This window comes from Cavia porcellus, unplaced genomic scaffold, assembly GCF_034190915.1.
Source record: "Cavia porcellus strain 051 isolate PalLab524CR breed Dunkin Hartley unplaced genomic scaffold, mCavPor4.1 scaffold_2, whole genome shotgun sequence".
Classification (NCBI taxonomy): Eukaryota; Metazoa; Chordata; class Mammalia; order Rodentia; family Caviidae; genus Cavia; species Cavia porcellus.
The window spans coordinates 69361704-69380948 of record NW_026947485.1 but is presented as its reverse complement, the minus strand read 5'-3'; the positions used below and the strand labels follow the sequence as shown (position 1 = coordinate 69380948).

The following is a 19245-nucleotide window of genomic DNA, read 5'->3' as shown; positions in this document are numbered from 1 at the left end:
GGTCGAAGTCTATTTTGTCTGAAACAGGACAGCTACTTTTGCTTTTTTTTGGATTCCTTTTGTATAGAGTATCAGTTTCCAATCTTTGATTTTCAGTCTATGCATGTGTTTACTGATATGTTGTTTCTCTGATATACAATCTACAGTTGAGTTTTTTTGATACCTGCCACTAATTTGTGTTTTGAATGGGGAATTAAGCTCATTTATATTGAGAGTTCTTACTGAAAGGTGACTGATTCTTGTCGCTGCATTAAATTTCTGTAGTTGATTTCTTTATTTTTTCCCCTCTTTTACTCAAATGCTCACTTTGGAGGATGTATTCATTTTTCTAGGCTCCTTGTAACAACATCACTTTTCTGGAGTGGTGGAAACAGAATTTCTTAGCGGTAACGTTTCTCCTTCTTCCTACTTTAGAGCCCCTTTATTCTTTAACAGCTTTACTGAGGTCTAATTTACTTTCAAATTCACTGTATAATTTAATGCTCTTTAGAAAATTCAGAGCTGAACAACCGGAATCAGTTCTAGAAGACATTCATTTATCCCCAAAGTGTCTGTTATGAGTACACATGAAGGTCCCCAGAGACGCACTGAATGCTCTACAAAGTAGCGCAGCGCTGGAGACGTGACTGGACATCATCCGTAGATGACTCCACCGGTAGGTCTATTGGCTGAGTGATCTGTTAGAAGGCGGGCTTAGCTGAAGGGAGTAGGTCACTGGGGAAATGCCTTTCAAGAGTAAATTTTGATCCTGGCCCTCTCCCTTTCTTTCGCTGTTTCTCCCCTTCTTCGTCTTTTCTCTCCTCTCTTCTCTCCTTTCTCTCTCATCTCTCTCCCCCTTAACAACCAAAAGCTGCCCAACACACTGCACTCTCACTTAGTACTGAGTTAAAAGCCACGTTAGAAAGACTTCTTGAAGCAGAGTGTGGTGGTGCATGTGTAATCTTAGCGCGGGGTGGGGGTGGGGGCTACGCAGGAGGATCACTGCAAGTTTAAGGGCAGCCTGCGCCTACAAAGTGAGTTCAAGACATGTCTGAACTGCATAGTGAAACCTTGTCTCAAAAAGACATTTAAAACAACAAAACAGCAACAACAAAACCCAATGCATTTGTGCTGTCATACGGCAAGGAATGGGGGTAAATGGGGGGCCTTGGTGGCAGGTAGAGGTGATTTGTCTTTTAAGGCTTCATTACTATCTGTATTTTACTCATTTCTTGAAGGTCACTTTAAGGATGGAGCAATTGTGTACAGCATGTACCATGTACACAAGCACAGGAAGTGTGCCATTCCCTCCATGTTTCTCCTTCTTCTTCTTTTCCTCTCTTCCTCCTTCATCGTCTCCTTCTTTCTTCACCAAGCCTTCCTGTATGTTCAGGTTGGCCTTGAAATTACCATGTAGCCCAGGCTGGCCTTGAACTCACACAGCAATTGTCTTACCTCAGCCTCCCAAGTGCTGCGGGGACTCTAGGCATGTGCTCATGCCTGGCTTCCTTCACCATGTTTTAAATTTTTCTTCCTGAGAAGACATTAATTTACAAAAGGAATGCGTATTATTATTTTATCAGGATTCAATTTGGCAATTCTTAATATTTTAAATATATTTTTCTTAAGCTTGTAGACTTACTTAGTTTTTGTAAATTTTTTGTAAAAAAAAGTTGATCATTTTAATTTCTTCTTTGACTAATATTCTGTCAACTCAGTCATGGCAGAATAAGTTTCCCAATCATTAAACACTATAAGCATAAGTAATTTGTAATTTTTTAGTGTTTTCTAAGCACCTAACAATTCAGGCTTATGAATCTGACAAGTGGTATCTTCTGAAACTCTGTTAAGGTGTGAATGTTTTTAATCCCACTAAAATCCATATTTTAAAATTCCCTACTATGATGATAATGGGGCGGTGGTTGGGGGCACATTAGGTCCTGAGCTGTAAACTTCTATGGTAGGATTTGTGTCTTTAGAAGACCAAGAAGTCCCAGGACTCTTTGGAGTTTTGAGGATAGGGAGGGAGCTGCTATCTACAGCCAGGAAGTAGCCCTAACTAGACACTAGATCTGCCAGCAGCTTGATATTGGCCTTTGTAACTTGCACTACTATGAAGAATATTGTTTTTGTTTTTGTTTTGTGCGCTGAAGGTCAAACCCAGATTCCCTGCCTGAGCTGTATCAGTGGGCTACACCTCTAGCGCCTAAATATTTGTTAAATAACCCAGTCTATGGTACTTTTGTTACAGAAGCCTAAGTTCTGACAAGCTCTTTTAAAAGAAAAACTATTTTTAATTTTTATTACATTCAGGTTGATATGTGTAGCCTGTAAAATTATTTAAAATACTTTAAACATCTTTAAATGTATGCACTATATTTACAGCAATGTAATAGTTATAAAACTTACATAGTTCACTTAACTAAGAATTTGATACACAATTTGGGTCCATGATATAAGACAGGACAGTGAAGGACTTTTTCTGGGGTTTAGGTTCTAATTCTGTCACAGTAACTGTTATGTAATATTCTGCATTAAGGTCTAATGTGTGTTACTGAGGTTTTGTTCAAGCTATAACTGCACATCATAGAGAGGGCTCTTAAGTGTCATTGATTTGAGATCTCAGAGAATTTTTTGAATGTTGATAAGCTCCATGAAATGTAGTTACCAATTTATGATAGAATATCCTCTTACCCAAGAATTTAGAACAAAGGAAAAAAAAAAAGCCCTCTGTAATGGTTGATACATCCAGTCAACTTGAGAAGTCTAGAAGTTTAAACAAATAACTCAGTAGCTCTGCATCCTGGGGGACAAGCTCTTTCAGCTCTAGGATGTTGTTCATTGTGTCAACTTGAGAAGTTTAGAAATTTAAGTGATTCAGCAGGGGGCCAGGATCCTTACTTTGTAAACATCCTCGGCCTGTACAAGGGTAGGGCACAAAGATGGTATGAGTCTAAAGGACCCTCCACCCCCAACTGGGGGCAGGTAGCCTGCATACAGTAAAAGGCAAAGGAGGAATGGCTGACTGCTGGGTTTTTTTAGGAGCTCTAGTCTTCACCTTCAGCTTGGATGCAGTCTCCTGGCTTTTTGGAGTCGTTCAGCTTCTGCCTGGGACTCTTCAGTCTTTCTGTGTAAACTCTTCAGCCTTCACTGCAGACCCATCAGCCCTCCTGATACAGACTTTCATGGGACACTGCAGTAAGCTCTGGACCTTGGACTGAAACCTTCAGCTTCCAGCAGGCAGAGGGTGTCTGCACTCTGTGGGTGACCATGGTTAGCCGATCTTGTAATTTCTTATATATTTGTATATCTTGTGTTATGCCTGTTTCTCTAGTAAAACCTGACATATACACCTCCCCTCTGTATCATTTGCTTGTGATTTCATGTCTGAGTTATAATTAAGTAGGGAAACTACATCTAGCAGGGACTTCGACACACCTGGAGTATATTTTCAGATCACCACAATAATAAAAAGAACTGAACTGATCAGAGCTTAAAACAGAAAATTTCTTTCAGGAAAGGCGGAAAACATCTCCCGAGAACATCAAAAAAGTTACATAAACACGGGTTTCAAAAAAGGAGCTATTGTGGCAGTCTAAAACAGGCAAGCAGGATATCCAGGCTCCTGGTGCAAATGATCTAGGTTCTGGAAACCAGGAGAACTTTCTCTAAGGATGGAAATCGTCTGCGTCTTTGCTGGCTGATAGATGGCCACTAAGTAATGATAGGTTCAGCCTGAGAGGTAGCAGTATGATGAAGGATCTGAATTTTAAATTAAATTTAAATATAACTAGCTACATGTAGCTAGTGGCTTAAGTATTCAAAATTACAGCTCTGCTCCTTCATTTTCTTCTCACTAAAACAGGAATAATTCTGATCAAATTGTTGACCCAGGGATCAAATGAATAGGTAGGTACATGGGCAGTTGGAAAAACTGTGAAATACTAGTTTTCATCATGTCAGCAATGATTTATTACTATTTTATTTTCACGAATTTCTAACATTTAGAACGAGAGGAAAATAGAATAAGCTGCCTGAGAAAGTAGAGCTCCCCAGATCAGGTTTGCAAACATAGATTTGGAGCAGGCAGGTATTTAGGAAAGGACAGTGCATCGTGGAGTGCTGGCCTCGAACTTCAAGTCCTCTGCCTGGACCTTGCCAGGCAGTTTTCTTTGGCTCCTCCAGGCATCACCAGGACTTCTTTTACACAGGCAAACAACAAATGAAAAATAAATACGGCTTCCTTACTGAGCCGTGCCCCTCACCGTTGTTCACAGCCGCGCAGATGTCAGGTCTTCGGTAAGCGTTTGTTGAGAGACTGCCGCGTATTCAGAGCTGGGTGTTCTGACACTGAGTTCAGCACCTCCTGCCTTGTAGGAGCCACACTTCTCGCTTGGGTGACTCCCGGCTGCTGCAGCGTCGCAGGCGGGCACGTGGGTGCCGGGTGGCCTGCCAGCCGCGACCTCCCCGCCCCCACTTTCCTCCTGCAGGACTCGCAGCTCCAGGCGCAGAGAACTACATTTCCCAGCCGTCCCGGGCGCCGAGCAAGTGCGGCGGGCGCCGCTCCCAGTCGAGCGCTCCTCGCCCGCCCGCCGGCCCGCCGAGCATTCGCCTGGGATGCGGTGGGCGGTGCCAGAGCCGCTCCCCCACGGCCGGCCGCCCAGTGCGGCGCTCGCTCGCTCCCCCCGCCGGCGGAAGCGCCGCGGAGCACAATGCAGCACTGAGCGGCGCCTCGGAGCGCGCTGCAGCCCCGAGCCTGCGGCAGCGGCGGGCGCGGGCGGAGCAGGCGGAGCGGGACGCGGGCGGAGCGGGGCGCGGCGGCCGGGCATGAGCAGCTCCTGAGCGCGGGCGCGGCGGCACCATGCAGGCGGCGGCCGCGTCCCTCCCCTGGCTGCTGCTCTGCGCACTCGGGTTCTGCCCCGCGGCGCGCTGCGGCCCGGCAGGTGAGCTCGCCACTCGCGGTGCCCTAGGCGCGTACGTTTCCCGGGCATCTGCGGAACCCCCGCCGCATTAAAAAGGGCGCCCCATTTCCTAAACGCGCGAGGAGATTTTTTCCTTTTAATTTGGAAGGGCGGTGGGAAGTGCATGAACAATCCATCCAAGGGGGCGCGCGGATGCCTCCGAGGGTCAGGAGCCTGTTTCCTCTCTGCAGGACAGGAGTGGAGGACCCGGGAAAGGGGTCCTGCGCTTCTGGGCCGCGAGGCTGGATGCTGAATCGGGCTGGTCCGGCGCCCCAGCCGGTGTCTCCGCGTCCTTCCAGATCGGGCCGGGCGGCGGTGGCGGGACTGACGCTGCGGAGGCGCCGGGCCGCAGGATGGAGGCTCGCGGGGCTCAGGGTCATGATTTCTGCCTTTTATCTCCGCTCTCTCCTGCTTATCTTCCCGCCTGGAAGGAGAAGCCTCCTGGACGGAGCTGCAGAGGAGCAATGAAAACCGCTTCCTGGAGCGCCAGAGCATTGTGCCGCTGCGCCTCGTCTACCGCTCGGGCGGTGACGACGAAACTCTGCACGACGAGCTCACCACGCGGGTGCGGGGCGACCCCGGCGGGCTGCAGGTGAGCCGGGCGGGAGGGGCCCTGCAGCCCTGGCCGGCGACCCCGCGTCAGCGCCTGGTTACCCTGGAGACGCGGCGCGTAGGGCGGGCTGAGCGCAGTCCTAGTGCGAGTCATGCGTGGCTGTGCAGAATGAAGGGGGAAAGGGACCGAGAAACCAGAGCGGAGGCTCTGCTCCTGGAGGGCCGGTGCCGGTGCCTGCAGCGGCGCGGTCACCTCAGCAATGGGCGGGCAGTGGGGAGGTCGCTCGCCTTAGTGCTACAAAGCCGTGCACCCGGCAGGGGCTCCGCAAGCAGGCTTTGGGTCACTCTCACCGCGGCGAAGACTGTCTAAGTGGACCCTGGTCCTGGGAAACCTGGGGAAAGACTAACATTCCCAGGAAACCCAAACGGTAAAAATAAACTCCAGAGTTCTCTATTCACTTGGATTTTTGGATACCAGAGATGTGCCTACTCATTTTGACTTTCTTCAGATGGCTTCCCTTCCCCTTTCTTTATCCGCGGCAATCCTCTTGGTGAATTTAGGGCTGTATTATTTATTAGACATGTATAAGCTTTTAAAAAAAGCTTTTTAAAACCCTAATTTGTTTTGTACCCATGTTTAGATCAATATCATCTATCCACAGACCTGCCAGAAAATTTAGAACTTACTGGCTAAGTTAGGAACTATTTTGTGGATCATGTAAATGCTTTTTTTTTTTTTTTTTTGGTTTGGATTTATATGTAACAGTCTGGCAGGCAGTTTACCCAGCTATAAGTACTTAGTGAGATAGGACTTGTTCATGTAGTTGAAAATTAAAATTTAAAATTAAGAATAATTCCTTAACAGAGTAACGAGTTTTTCAGGAAAACTTCCAGTTGTCTCATAAGTATCGTATCTATTTGTCTGTCTATTTAACTTTGTTTCTTTGACCCAAATAATGCCTATGGACTATAGCTAGTTTTATTTAAAGTCTCTTATGGGCTGCAGGTGAGCCAGGTGGGAGAGACCCTGCAGTCCAGGCTCATATTTAAAGTCCTTCTTCCATTTCTTTTTTTCCTCTTACAATTTATTCTTTGAAGAGATGACGTCTTTCACTCTAGAGTTTCCCACAGTCTGCATTTTGCTAATTAGCCAGTACTGTAAAGAAATCCAGAATTTCTGGGAGAGGAGAGAAAGAACAGAAGACAGTAGAGGTGGAGAAAAGAAAACTACAGGATTGAACCTGGGCACTCTCTCAGTGTCCCCACGCTGGTAATGTTGTCGTCAGTACCCTCTCTGTGTTGCTGAAAGACCATTGGTTTTGAAAACCTGGCAGTGCTCTTCCTTTCCTCACAGCTGGAGAATCCCTTGCACTGTGCTGTGATTTTTGCGGGCCTCTCTCTCCACTTGGGGCAGAAGATGCCTGAGCCAGTGGTGGTGAAAAGCTGTTAATGTATGAGTCATTTTTTTCTAAACCAAATCCTCAGTATTCAGGTTTAATTGCAGTGTTGGCACTTTGCAATAAGTGAGTGGTTCTGAGTTGTACTTTTGGCACTTGATCTCTTAAAAGGTTTGCCATCACTGACTTGAGTCTGGGAGCTTCTAATTCCTTCAGCGTTAAGCCTCACAACTGAGAAGAATGACTCCTGCTTTTGGTGAAGTGTGAATGAATTGGCAGAATTTACCTTTAATAGCATGAATAAATTGGAGAAGTGAAAATAATATTAAGTTGTTGTCAGAGAGGTTATTACAACAGATTCCCCCAGGGGCTGGCACAGTCAGGTGCGCACAGTACATCTTTGCTGCCTGCATTCCCTGGCAGCTGCTGGAGTTTACTGTGTCCTTAATACTAGAGCTGGAAATCCCTGATGAGGGCTGAGTCTGCAGTCAGCCCTGTGAATACTCACTTAGCCCGGGCCAACTGTTCCCACAGTTAGGAAAGTAAGGAGTTTTCCTGTATTACTGACATTTTCAGTTTCTTGAAGACTGTCATTGAACCTGAAAAGATATGTTGATTTTTTTATGGCCCTTGCTATTTTTTAAAATGATCAAACATATGGTGTTTTAGGTATCCATACTTTTTTTTTTAGCAGTTCCCTTTATATTTCAGGAATAAAATCAGGTTGGTTTTTCTGTTAGCTTACAAAGTTTCTATATTCATGTGCTGATGTTATTTAAAAGTCATTTATTGTGCTCTTGGTAGGTAGCAGTTTTGGTGCCAGGCGCTGGGAGCTTTGGCGATAAAACACGCAGCTCTGTCCTTTAAGGATTCATGGGCAGGTGTGTGGGGGTGTATGTGAATGGGGATCACAGACAGCCGTGCAAGCAGGCATAGTGCTGCCTGACTCCAGTGTGTGGTCCAGATGGCTCTCTGGGAGGGGCTCCTGTGCTCTGTGTATAGGTGAGTCAGGACCAGGCCATTGGCTGATACCAGGGGATGTGTTTGTTAACAAAAGTAGTTAGGACTTAAGGGACTGTTGAGGCAAAAGAGGAAAGCAAGAGACTAGAGCTACAGCATCTTCGCATCTTCCCTTCCAGGCATGCTGATGACTTTGGACTTTGGACAAACAGGACTTTGTTCTGTTCTGAATGCTCTGTAAGGATTGAAGTCAGGAGAATTAACTGGCTACATTTATGTTAGTGTGGGTGGCCCTAATTGTTCAAAATGAATAATTTTCATTTCAAAAACTAAGAAAATGTGGTTGTCTTCACTTTTATTCATTGATAAAAACTAGTTAATATTATCAGCAAGCTTCCTAAGAATTTCATAAGTGTACTGAAAATACTGTATGATGAGTTAATATATACACAGAGCAATGCTGGGCGTATTAGTAAACTCTGGGAGTCTGTTAAATAACATTAACTTTCAATAGCTGCTTGAGTACTCCTTAGAAATTTTATGACATCACTTGAATACAAGGTGGTGCCCTAATTACATGAGTTTAACACCTTCCCCAAAGACATTACAGTTTACTCAAATTTACATAAATAAGTGGAATTGAACAGTCCTAGACAGAAGGTCCTTTAAGTTCATTCAGGAATTACTTCTTATTACTAGGATCACTGATTGACCTAGAGTAGGTAATCAGAATGTATTATCTAATGATCCATAAAGCTCCAAGACGATGACAGTGTAAAAGACACCTTACTTTTCTTCTTAATGTGTTCTTGTTTTGGTATTTATCCCTAAATGGGAGCATAAACATTTTTATTTTTGAAGTTTATTTTGGTTCTGTTTAAATTTGACAATTTGGTGTAAGATGGTGATTCTGTTGATAAATTTGTATTGTTAAAAAAATGTCGAAGCCAGGTGTCATGGCTCTGCCTGTAGTCCTAGCCACTGCTTGGGAGGCTGAGAGCCCAGTAGGAGCTGCTCAAATACATGAGTTGGAGGCCAAGCTGGGCAACACAGCCAGATGTTTTCTCAAGAAACAGAAAAAAAAAAAAAAAAAGAGAAACATTCGTTACTGTAGTTACTTCAATGCGTATTTAATTTTTGTCCCAAGTGGGATGATCAGCCCTTACTAAAAGTTTATTATGCTAGAAAGTGTTAGAAATAATATCACATTTGATTGTAGGTGACTTTGCTTTTCTAGGGTTGTCTGTCTAGTTTGAGGTAATTTCAGTCTTAGAAAATAGCACTACAATATTCAAAATATTCAGTCTTTTTTCTTCTGTCTCAAAATTGTACTGAAGGAACTACATACTTTCTGGCAAAAAGATAAAATTTATTTGTTTAATTGGCCAAGGTTGAGGAAGATATGACATGCAGAGTCTTACTTATGATTTAATACTGATAATGCTGAAACTGCTTTTTTTTTTTTTTTTTTTAAGAGTAAGTAACTCTTTCCATTTATTTCTTTGACCAGCTGAGCAGGGTACATTTTCTGTAGCATTAACAATAAAGTTAATTACTTTAAAGTAAGTTATTTGATACTTTATTTTGTTGTGTGATGAGCAGATTTCTTTTTGACAGAAACCTTGATGCCGGTGAATTAGACAGGCTGCTTTCTTCTCTATTTCTTCCCCTGGAACTGCTGTAGTTTCTCAAGTAGTCAGGTGCCAAAGATGTAGATGTACATTTTATCTTATTTGATAATCAATAATGAGTGAGAAAATGCAAGATGGTAGTAAGTTGGCTAGCAGAACGTGTGTCTTGTTTGTATGAGTGTATTTATGCACAGCCTAAGTATGGATGAGCTGTCCCTAAAATTGTGTTGTTTCTTTTGGTAGTACTGAGTCAGCGTGACAATAAATTGTCAGCAGTACTGCTTTGCTGCCAGGAAAATGCTCCTAGGAATTGCAGCTTGGAAGTATTTTGCAAGGATAGCCAAGTGTCTGTCTGTCTCTCAGTGTACAGTGCTAAACTAAAGTAGTTAAATAGTGACACAATTTGCCTACCAATCAAACAGACAGCTGTAAATGTCAGACAGCTGTAAATAGGAAAAAGATATTTCACAGTGCATTCTTGTTTTCCTACCAACCTTCTTTTATAATTAAATAGTTACAAGACAGTAAAAATAAAAAATGTAGCTTTCCTTAAGTCTTTTTTTCAAACTTAGGTATAGTAAATGCTTGTAATCCCAGTGGTCATGAGAGGCTGAGGCAAGAAGACTGAAAAGTTGGAGCTTGGCCTGGGCAACTTAGTGATTTAGCAAGACCTTGTTTTAAAACAAAAACAAAAGCCAAAAATCAGAAAACAAACAAACAAAAAACCCCTGGGGATGTGTAGGTAAGTACAAAGGCCCTGGGTTCAATCCCTAGTATCATTAAAAAAATTACATAGCTTTTCAGTGTTAAAGAGTAATCTAACCTAATTCAGGGATTGCTGTGTTTTTCTTCTATCATATGTCTTTATGCATATGTGTGTATGTTTTAAAAAAAATTCTATCAAATAGTTTTAGTGTGTACCAAAAGGACTAGTAGTTCATCACTTCTTTACAGGTATGTAGGGCTATCAGTAGCTCTAAGAACATGTGGGCTGATAAAAGTTGTTCCCAGTTTTATTTGCTTCTTCATATTGCAACGAACGCCAGATGTTCTTTTATCGATTTTAACAGAGCCCCTGTTTGAAGTACCTGGAGAGACTTTTTCTCTTGAGAACGGGAATCCATAAGGTCTGTGGTATTCAGCAGCTTCCAGTAAGGCCAAGATAGGCCCACACTGATTGTTAGGTCTCATGAAAGTACGTGGAGGGTAGGGAGAAGCCCAGAAAAGGAAAAAGCTTTCAGGAGGATGGTGAGATGGAGAAAGGAAATTTGGAAAGTAGGAAAAAGAAAAATTCTTAGCATTACTATCTATGTTGTGTGATACATTGAAACACTTAATATGTGGAAACTTACGTGATTACTTTCATGTGCCAAATCATCTTTTCAGTGCTAGATGTACATTATCCTCACAAAAATCACGAAACCCACCTGAGTTAGGAAATCACATCTGCACTGTGTGGACTGTGTGCTCAGCCATTGTGCACAACTGGCCTCAGGATAGGAGCCACACTCAGTTATTTAAATGTCACTGGAGATACTTAGAAGTTTTTGGCACTAGGATCAAAGGTTTTGTGTATTTATCCCATTGAAACTACATCCTTCTTGTAGTATGTAGTAGTTTGAAAAAAATACATATTTTAAAGTTATATGTGCTGGAGTGTGGGTTAAGTAGTAGAGCATTTGCATAGTGTGTGGAGGGACGTGGATCTGATCAACAGCACCACACACAGCAGGGTGTGGTGGTGCGAGCCTGTAATCCCAGCACTCAGGAGGCTGAGGCAGGAGGATCACCACAAAGTCAAGGCCAGTTTGGGCTACATAGTGAATTCAAGGCCAATTTGAGCTACAAAGTGAGAGCTTGTCTCAAAACAAATCAAAAGCAAAAACAAAACAGTAACACACAGAGATATGCAAAGATACTGACATCTCAAATGGTACAATAGTGAAGAAACTTGTAGAACACAGCAAGGAGGCTTGATTTTTACTATTTTGAAAGTAGAAGTGGAATATAGGAATATTTGATATTTAAAAGGTGAAAGACACTCTTGAAGGTCATGTGTTACATTTGCAGATACATACATGGATTGTTATGTTATCTTGCTGTAAAGCAGTGTTTTTAGTATTTAGCAGTTAACATTAAAATTACATAGACTTTTGTGGTAAGTTGCATAAGCAGAAACATTAAATACTAAATGCAAATGCATATTCATGTGTCCTTCTTCCAAGGAAAAGTTTAAAAGTATTACTTGTGTCCCCTTAATCCTAGTACTTAGAGGTTCCCAGATGTCAAATCATTTAGGTAAAGGAGAGACACAATTAGTGATGACAAAAAGTGGTAACTTCTGTGACTATCTACTTGGATGTATTTACTTTGATGATTAAAAACAGTATAAAGAAAACATTAGGATAAGGAGTTGAAAATTTAGGGGTTTTTTTGGCTTGTGTTTCTTTTTGAGACAGGGTCTTGCTTTGTAGTTCTGGCCTTGAACTCTTGGTGGTCTCCTGGGCCTCAGCCGCCTGCATGCTGGGGTTATAGGTGTGTACCACCCTGCCCTGTAAAGATTAATTTTTAAAACATTAACCAGTACCAGGCACTGTTTTGGGTGATGTATGTGTATTAACACATCTGTCTTTTTTGGGTTAGATACTATTATACCCGTTTTATTAATGGTGAAACTGAGGCCCACAAAACTAACCTGCTCCAGTGTCATACAGCTGAGAAGTGGCAGAACTGGGTAAAGAATTCTTGTAGGCAATGCTAGAAATCAACATCAAGTAATATTTTGGTACAATCTTGGTTACTTATTTAACATGCAGTTTCTCATTCATCTTTGTGTTGAAATATACCTAACTTGCCTTTGAGAAGCGCTTGACCCTGCCCAGGTTCCTTCCCTGGCTAATTTGCAATTCGTCTTTTCTTTCTTTCTTTCTTGCTTGCTTGCATCCTTCTTTCTTTCCTTCCTTCCTAGCAAGACTCGAGATTTAACGTAGGGCCTTCACACTGAGCTACATCTCTTACCCCTTTTTGAGATGAGGTCTTAATAAGTCACTGAATTTTCCAGATTTAGCTCAAACTTGGGGCCTTTCTATCTAAGAATGCTGAGGTTATAGACGTGTCCACCATGCCTGCATGCCTGGCTTCTTTTTTTTTCTTTTAAATAGGTAGTGGATATCATGTATTAGAATTTTTTTTTTTTTTAGTGGTGCTGGGATCAACCCGAGGGCCTCTCATATGCCAGGCAGGTACTTTACCTCTGTTACATCCCTAGAAAAACATGCTGTATTTTAAAAAATAGAAAAAACTCACATAACAATGATTTCAGATTTAGACTTCTAGCTCTTCTTGTTTTGGGTCTCATTAAGATAGAAATGTTTTGTTTTACCCACTATTTTGTTGTATACATTATTTTATATAACTTGATTTTGAAAATAAAACAGAAATGTTATACCTTGATCCAGAAAACTCAACAGTTCTCATTGTAAATGAAAGAATAAAAAGAATTTCTTTAGCTGAATCTATTTGCTGTTTGTTTTGAAGACATTTTCAAAATCACATGCATAAGGCTGGGGACTTAGCTCAGTGGCTTGAGTGCTTGCCTGACAAGCACAAGGTCATGAGTTCAGTCCCCAGTGCCAGAAAAACAAAACAGAATCACATGCATCAGCAAGGGTAAATGGATACTTCTTTTCCTTTTTAAACATTTATTTTATACCTGGGCATGTTAGCACTTAGCAATAGTTGCTGTTTTGTTGCATTTTTTTATTCCGAGTAAAAATCATTGGATAATTCCGTGAAGATGAGAAATTGATTATACTTTCCTGGAGACAGGATTCCAGAGCTTTTGTCTCCTAAGTAATTTTGAAATGTCCTGCTGAGGTAGAACTTCTAGATGACAGTTTTGTCACAACACTTACTCTGTGTGGCACTGCCTCATGTTTCTAGCCTTTATCTCTTTATCCTCCTTTACTTGTAGTTTGTCAGTTTCTACTCAGATTCCTTTTTTTGATTTTTCCTTTCACATAGGCTCATTCAGGAGAAATTGCATCCTTCCACTGTTGGGGTTAGAATATCAAGGTCAGGCTGGTACACATAAATTGCTGTTTCTCATCATAGCTTGTCTTAGTTACTTTCTCATTGCTGGACAAAATACCCAACACATACAAGGTAAAGGAAGAAAGGTTTATTTCAGGTTCCGTTTGTAGAGGTTTCAGTTCATCGTCAGGTAGTTTCAGGGCAGGGTGGCACGCCAGAGGGGCATTGCAGAGGAAAGAGTCCATGGTGTAGCAGGTGAGAACAGGGAGCAGCAAGCTGCGAACCTTCCTTCCCCTTTGATCCTGTTCAAACCACAAGTCTGTTGGTTGGTGCCACCCACACTCAGATGGGCCTTCAGTGAGTGGACTGAAGTTATCACCCTGTAATCCATGTTCACATACCCTAGATGCGGCCACCACTGCAAACCTCTACCTGTGGGCATCAGAGGCTTTAGGGGGACACCTAGATACAAGTCATAGCAGCTCAAGCTTGTTTTTCCCTAGGAGGGGTTTTTCTTTCCTTGTTCCTTGTGTTAAACAAGGGATGCTGCAGAAAGAGCTGCTACTTGACAGAATGTTGTTCTGCAATTTCCCTTGAATTCTTTTTTTTGATACTGAAAATCTAACCCAAAGCCTTGTACTTCGCAGGTAGGTGCTGTGCCCCTGAGCTATATCCCTGGCCCTCGCTTGAGTTCTTAGTGGCTTTTTCAGGCGTTTAGAATGTCTTGTCAGGGTTCTACTCAGCTGTAGATCTCAGTAGACATATGTGGTAGTGAAAGGTATGCAGAGTCTGGTAGTATTAATCTAGGGCTAGCTGAAGGGGGACAGACAGTTGATCATCAGAACATGTGTAGGCTTAGGCTAGCAGATGGTGGAAGGTGAGTTTCAGAGAAGTCACAGATCACTTGAGGAGAAAAGATACTGCATCTACCATACTGGATCAATCCAGTGTCCTCTTGGCTTAGCTGGGGAGAGAGCTGCCCGAGAGAATTGGAGGCACTTCCTGAGTTTAATATCAGCAATCTAGGATCTAGGTCAGAAGATTTTAAAAAGGAAGCTAAATGCAATGATGATCCGTAGGATGGTTTGATTTCCCATGATTTTTAAGGGTCTGGCTCTGAAGTAAAGCTCTTTCTCCTCCTTTTTCCTCCTTCTGTCCTCCTTCCTCATCCCTCTTTTTGCCTTTCCCTGTCATCTTTCACCTCTTCCTTCTTCTCTCTGCCTTAATTTTTCTCTTTGTTCTTTCCTTTTCTTATTCCTCCTTCCTTTTCCTCTTTCTTCTTGATTAGTCTTTTTAAAGGTCTGCAGACTTGTAGGAAGCAACGCTGAGGGGTCCCACTTTTCTCCCCATTGCGTAGGTCAGAAGACTGCTGTGCTTTTCTGCGCTCAAGAGAGGGCCTAGTGAAAGGGTGATTTCACAGTTTATGTAGGAGTTTTTGATTCTCTAAAAATCACAATTTGTGTAAACTGAATGATAGGCTCACTTTGAATGGCATGTGGCACTTGTTAAATAAATACACTTTAATGAATGAAGTCAGTATAAATTAGAGCTTAAAAATTTTTATTTGTTGAGCTGAATCATTTGGTGTCTGTTATTGCTATAGATTGTGAATTATTTTCAAGCTTAGCAGTAGTTAAGAGTTATTTCTGTCCGCTTCCAGGACCTCTTTAGGCTTTTCGAGTTTACAGGATGTCAAATAAGTAACCTGTTGTTAGGAAATGTTTATTGATTTTGATGGAAATTTAACATCACTGAAGATGATGAAAGTTTGATTCAAGACAAAAAAATTACTCTCAAATTTAAGATCCTGTGTGACTGATTTAGCTGTAAAGAGAATATTTCTTTCCTCTGGACTTACTTCATCATGAAAGTGCCTTTTAACTTGGATGGATATTAACTGGCAAGAAAGCGAGGGAAACTGAGGATATTTTTATTGCTTTCACCAAAAGTGGGACCATTGTTGACTGGGTAAGAGACTAGAGGTAAGATTATTTTAAGCCACAAATCGCATCAGTTGTTGACTCTCAGCATGCCAGAAGGGGAAAAGGGGAAAAATACTGGTGCTGAGATATCAGGAATTCTCATTTCATTTAATTTCTGAGGTAACTTTAGCATGATGTTCTCACAGTTGTTCCTAATGATCTTCCATAGACAGTGTTCTTTCATAGTTAATAGAGGAAAAGTACAATTAATTTGTAACTTAAGTAACTTTATATGGAATTCACTGGAGGTCACTGGTTTATGAGCGGTTTAAATGTTTGGATGACAAAATGTTGAATTTTGCAGCTGTAGGATGCTGGCGTTGAAATTACTTCAGTTGCACAGAAAACGTGAACTGTAGGTATTAGACCCTCTCTCTATTTTTATTTCTTTCCAGCCTCAAGTACAGTGGAGCCTTTGACAAAGCAAATGCCCGACATTTGGCTGTGGAGGGAATGAGATTGTTGATAACATGACTTACTGGTCCTCTCATTATTTATATTAAGTTCCTCCTGGTTAATTTTTTTGTCATCTCTTTTCTCACACCTCAGTAAGCTGTCATTCGCTTGTTATCCCTTTCCACTTGTTGTTTTTTCTGTGAACATAGCTTCTCATCTCTTGTGACCTTTGGTTTATTTTGTATTTTTCCTCAACACTATTTCTGTCAAGTATCTCTTTTTCTCTTAGCAACTAAAATAAAAACAAGTCTGGAAAGTTATTTACATTCAGTGTGGGGAAATATCTTTGTTGCACATAACTTGATTTAACTTATTTTGGGACTTGGAAAATGTTATAGTTTAACAAGATTTCCATTTTACTCCTTACTTTAAATTGTATTTTACATGGGTTTTCTTCTGTTTGTATTTTCCTTGACTGTGCTTAAATCACCCTTCATTCATCCTGTGTATTGGATATGGATTGAAATGTCCATTCTGTTCTTCTCTCTTGGGATCACCTCCTTCCCAAAATCATTTTCCTAATTCTTGTTGCTCATAATTCTGGGATTTAGGCTTTGGGTTAGGTGCACAGCCCACCCTACTCTCTTGATGAACACATCCCTTGGAGTGTTCCAGTGTGCGATTGCTGCAGGATTCACGTTCAGTGTCAAGGAGTTGTACAGCTTTTATACACTCCTCATAGGGTTGGTTTAACACTGTGCGTGCTTTCGTGTGTGTTAGGGGAGGGACTTGGGTCTGATGACCTGAGTGTTAGACAGTGTTCTCATGAGATGGTCTTCGTGTCACCATTGTCTGTTCACTGCTGAGCACAGTGCCTTGACCCACAGAGGACGCTTCGTAAATATTTATGGTCTGTTTTGTTTCAATTTTCTGTCTCAAAGAGACAGACAAAAAGTTCTGTGACCACTTATGTTACCGATTATATGTACTTTCAAGATATTTTCCATGGTTAGGTATTTATCTTTCAGTGGATTTTTTGAAGCTCTCATGGGATGATGCAGAAAGCGGGAGGATGCACCTTTCTGCATTTGTGCCTGAGTTCTGAACAGCTCTTCTTCTTCCCCACAGGTACTCCTGTGGGTTCAGCAAAGCCACCTGGTGTCCATTGTCCCAGGTTCTCTGGAATCCCTACATAATAGGTGCCTGAACAGCTGACATAGTGGTCTGTCTTGCATGGAATTCGAGGCAAGGCCTAGTGGAAAAGAGAGAGAGAGGAGACCAGAGCAAGTGACAGGGACGTGGAGCATGACTGTCACGCTGACATCCTGCCACGTTAATCAGTGTGACAAAATCATTCATGTCAGCTTATAGCCCCGTCTCTCCTAGCAAAGAGGAGTCCAATATACTTAACCTCAGCCTGTGACTTCTTTCACCATTCGTTGCCATTTGCTGCCCGAAGCTGCAGTTTTGATGAGCCTCTTAGAGTGATGCCTAGTATTCTTGATGGATCTGAATTGGTATGACATGTTATCAGTCCAGGGTTTCCTTTAGGTTCATTCTTCAGTTTTTTAAAATGTGATATATATATTTTTAAAACTATGGGCATCTTTTATTTTTTTCCCTGCAGCTTAGCCCCAGATAATTCCTGATTAATACTTTTGTATTAATTTTCCTAATTTTTTCCTTCCCTTCATGGACTAACACATTAATATAAAATATTTGTAATTATTTAATAGGAATTAATCACATAAGAAATAATGGAAATACCCATAATGTGTTCTGAACCTTCCAAAGCACTCCTTAGCTAACCTTTTCCTAATAAAAGGTTGTATAATATATGTAATTTACTAGAAACACCAAGAATTTTCCTAGTGTATTCACCAAAAAGTTACAAAAGTTATAGTTTACCAGAAACAATGATTTCACACTGCGCTCACAATTCAAGTTGACATCTGTGGCTTGCAGAGGACAGGATGAAATGAAGGTGAGTATTGTTTAGGAGGGTCCTTTTCTGTAGGAACATCAGCAATCTGGCTCTCCTGTGTCCTTTCTTTAGGACAGTCTGTAGCCAGCCCATCAGGACCTGCTTCTGGCTCACTGGGTTGCAACCTTTTCAGAACTAAAAACTGGTCGAAGATCATCCATTTTTGTCTTTAACACTGTTCTGTAATATGACATGACATTATCATTAAGCAAGTGAATGCAGTGATTGGCCTTTTCTCTGTCTGGGTAGGTCTTCTTTACAAATGTTTGTAGCTCTGTCAGTCTTTTCAGGATGGTTGATACTCCCCCACTTCTTCAGAAAGCTCCTCAATCGCCATTCTCTGCTGCTCAGTTAGAAGTTGCTAAGGTTCCTCTGAGTGTTTGTTCTCCAGTTCCTCACCATCCCACTGTCCACATGCAAGCCTGTGGATTCTGCTGTAGTCACAGTGTTGTCAGTCGCAAGATCAGTTGAGGGCTCAGGCTCCTCCACAGCCTTCAGAGTCTCTCCTGTATAATTTTAGGTCACACTTCCTTCCAGGCAGATCTCAACGTCGTTAGAGAGACACTGGCCCAGGATTTCTCAATTAACCTCACTCAGGAAAGGATGCTGTAATGGTCCTTCCAGAGTCTTTAAGAGTTATATCTGTATCTGAGGCCATCTGGAAGCATTTCAGGAACAGTTCCTTGATGAGCACTCCTTAAGTCAGCTATAACCTGCTGGTGCATAGGCTCCAGCAGAGGAGTTGTATTAGGTGGGAGGAACTTGACTGAGCGCCATGAGAATTTTTCAGCCAATTCTTTTTCCAAATCTCATGGGTAAGCGGAAGCATTGTCCATGGTGAGGAGAGCCTTGAGTGGTAAACTTTTGTCTTCTAGATGTTTCTTAACAGTAGGACAGAAAACCTCCCTGCTCTAAACTCAAGAAAAAGTACTCTTGTTAACCAGGCTTTTGTGTTAGATCTCCACATGACTCTCAGCCTGTTCTTCATGACTGTTTCCTGAACATAGAGGGTCTCAGAGTGATAAACCAAGAGAAGCTTTATCTCTTGCATTAACATGTAGCCACAAGGTTAGCCTAGGTTTCATAGGCTTGTGGCCTGGCATTTTCTTCTCTTCCTAGGTGATGTGTGGTCTCCTAGGCATTTTCTTGTAGAAAAGACCAGTTTTATCACAGTTCAAAGCTTGATGAGAGCAAAATTCATTTCTCTGGGGCATCGTTTTGAAGTGGTAATGTAATATCAGCAGCCCTTTTATCAGCACTGACTGGTTTATCATGCCTAGTTATACTATGAACCTCTGTTCTCACTTTAAAATTGTGAAACCACCCCTTACTGAAATCAAATGTTTCACCACTATTACTCATTGATGAATT

The 19245-nt window shown here is 41.9% G+C and overlaps 2 protein-coding genes across 31 annotated transcripts in view; one reads left to right on the top strand and one right to left on the bottom strand.

Moving 5' to 3' along the window:
* The window catches only part of Slc25a40 (solute carrier family 25 member 40), a 109249-nt gene extending 107756 nt beyond the window's left edge, over positions 1-1493 (bottom strand). The window contains exon 1 of the mRNA XM_063243346.1: positions 1435-1493. The gene's annotated coding sequence lies outside the window, so the exon portion shown is untranslated. The remainder of the gene's footprint in view (positions 1-1434) is intronic.
* Positions 1494-4679: 3186 nt separating this feature from the next.
* The window catches only part of Adam22 (ADAM metallopeptidase domain 22), a 237521-nt gene continuing 222955 nt past the window's right edge, over positions 4680-19245 (top strand). For all 30 annotated transcript variants that reach the window (XM_063243307.1, XM_023567362.2, XM_003475083.5 and 27 more), the window contains exons 1-2: positions 4680-4922; positions 5372-5532. In XM_063243307.1, coding sequence (XP_063099377.1) covers positions 4841-4922; positions 5372-5532 — 243 coding nt within the window. In that variant the 5' untranslated portion in view covers positions 4680-4840. The remainder of the gene's footprint in view (positions 4923-5371; positions 5533-19245) is intronic.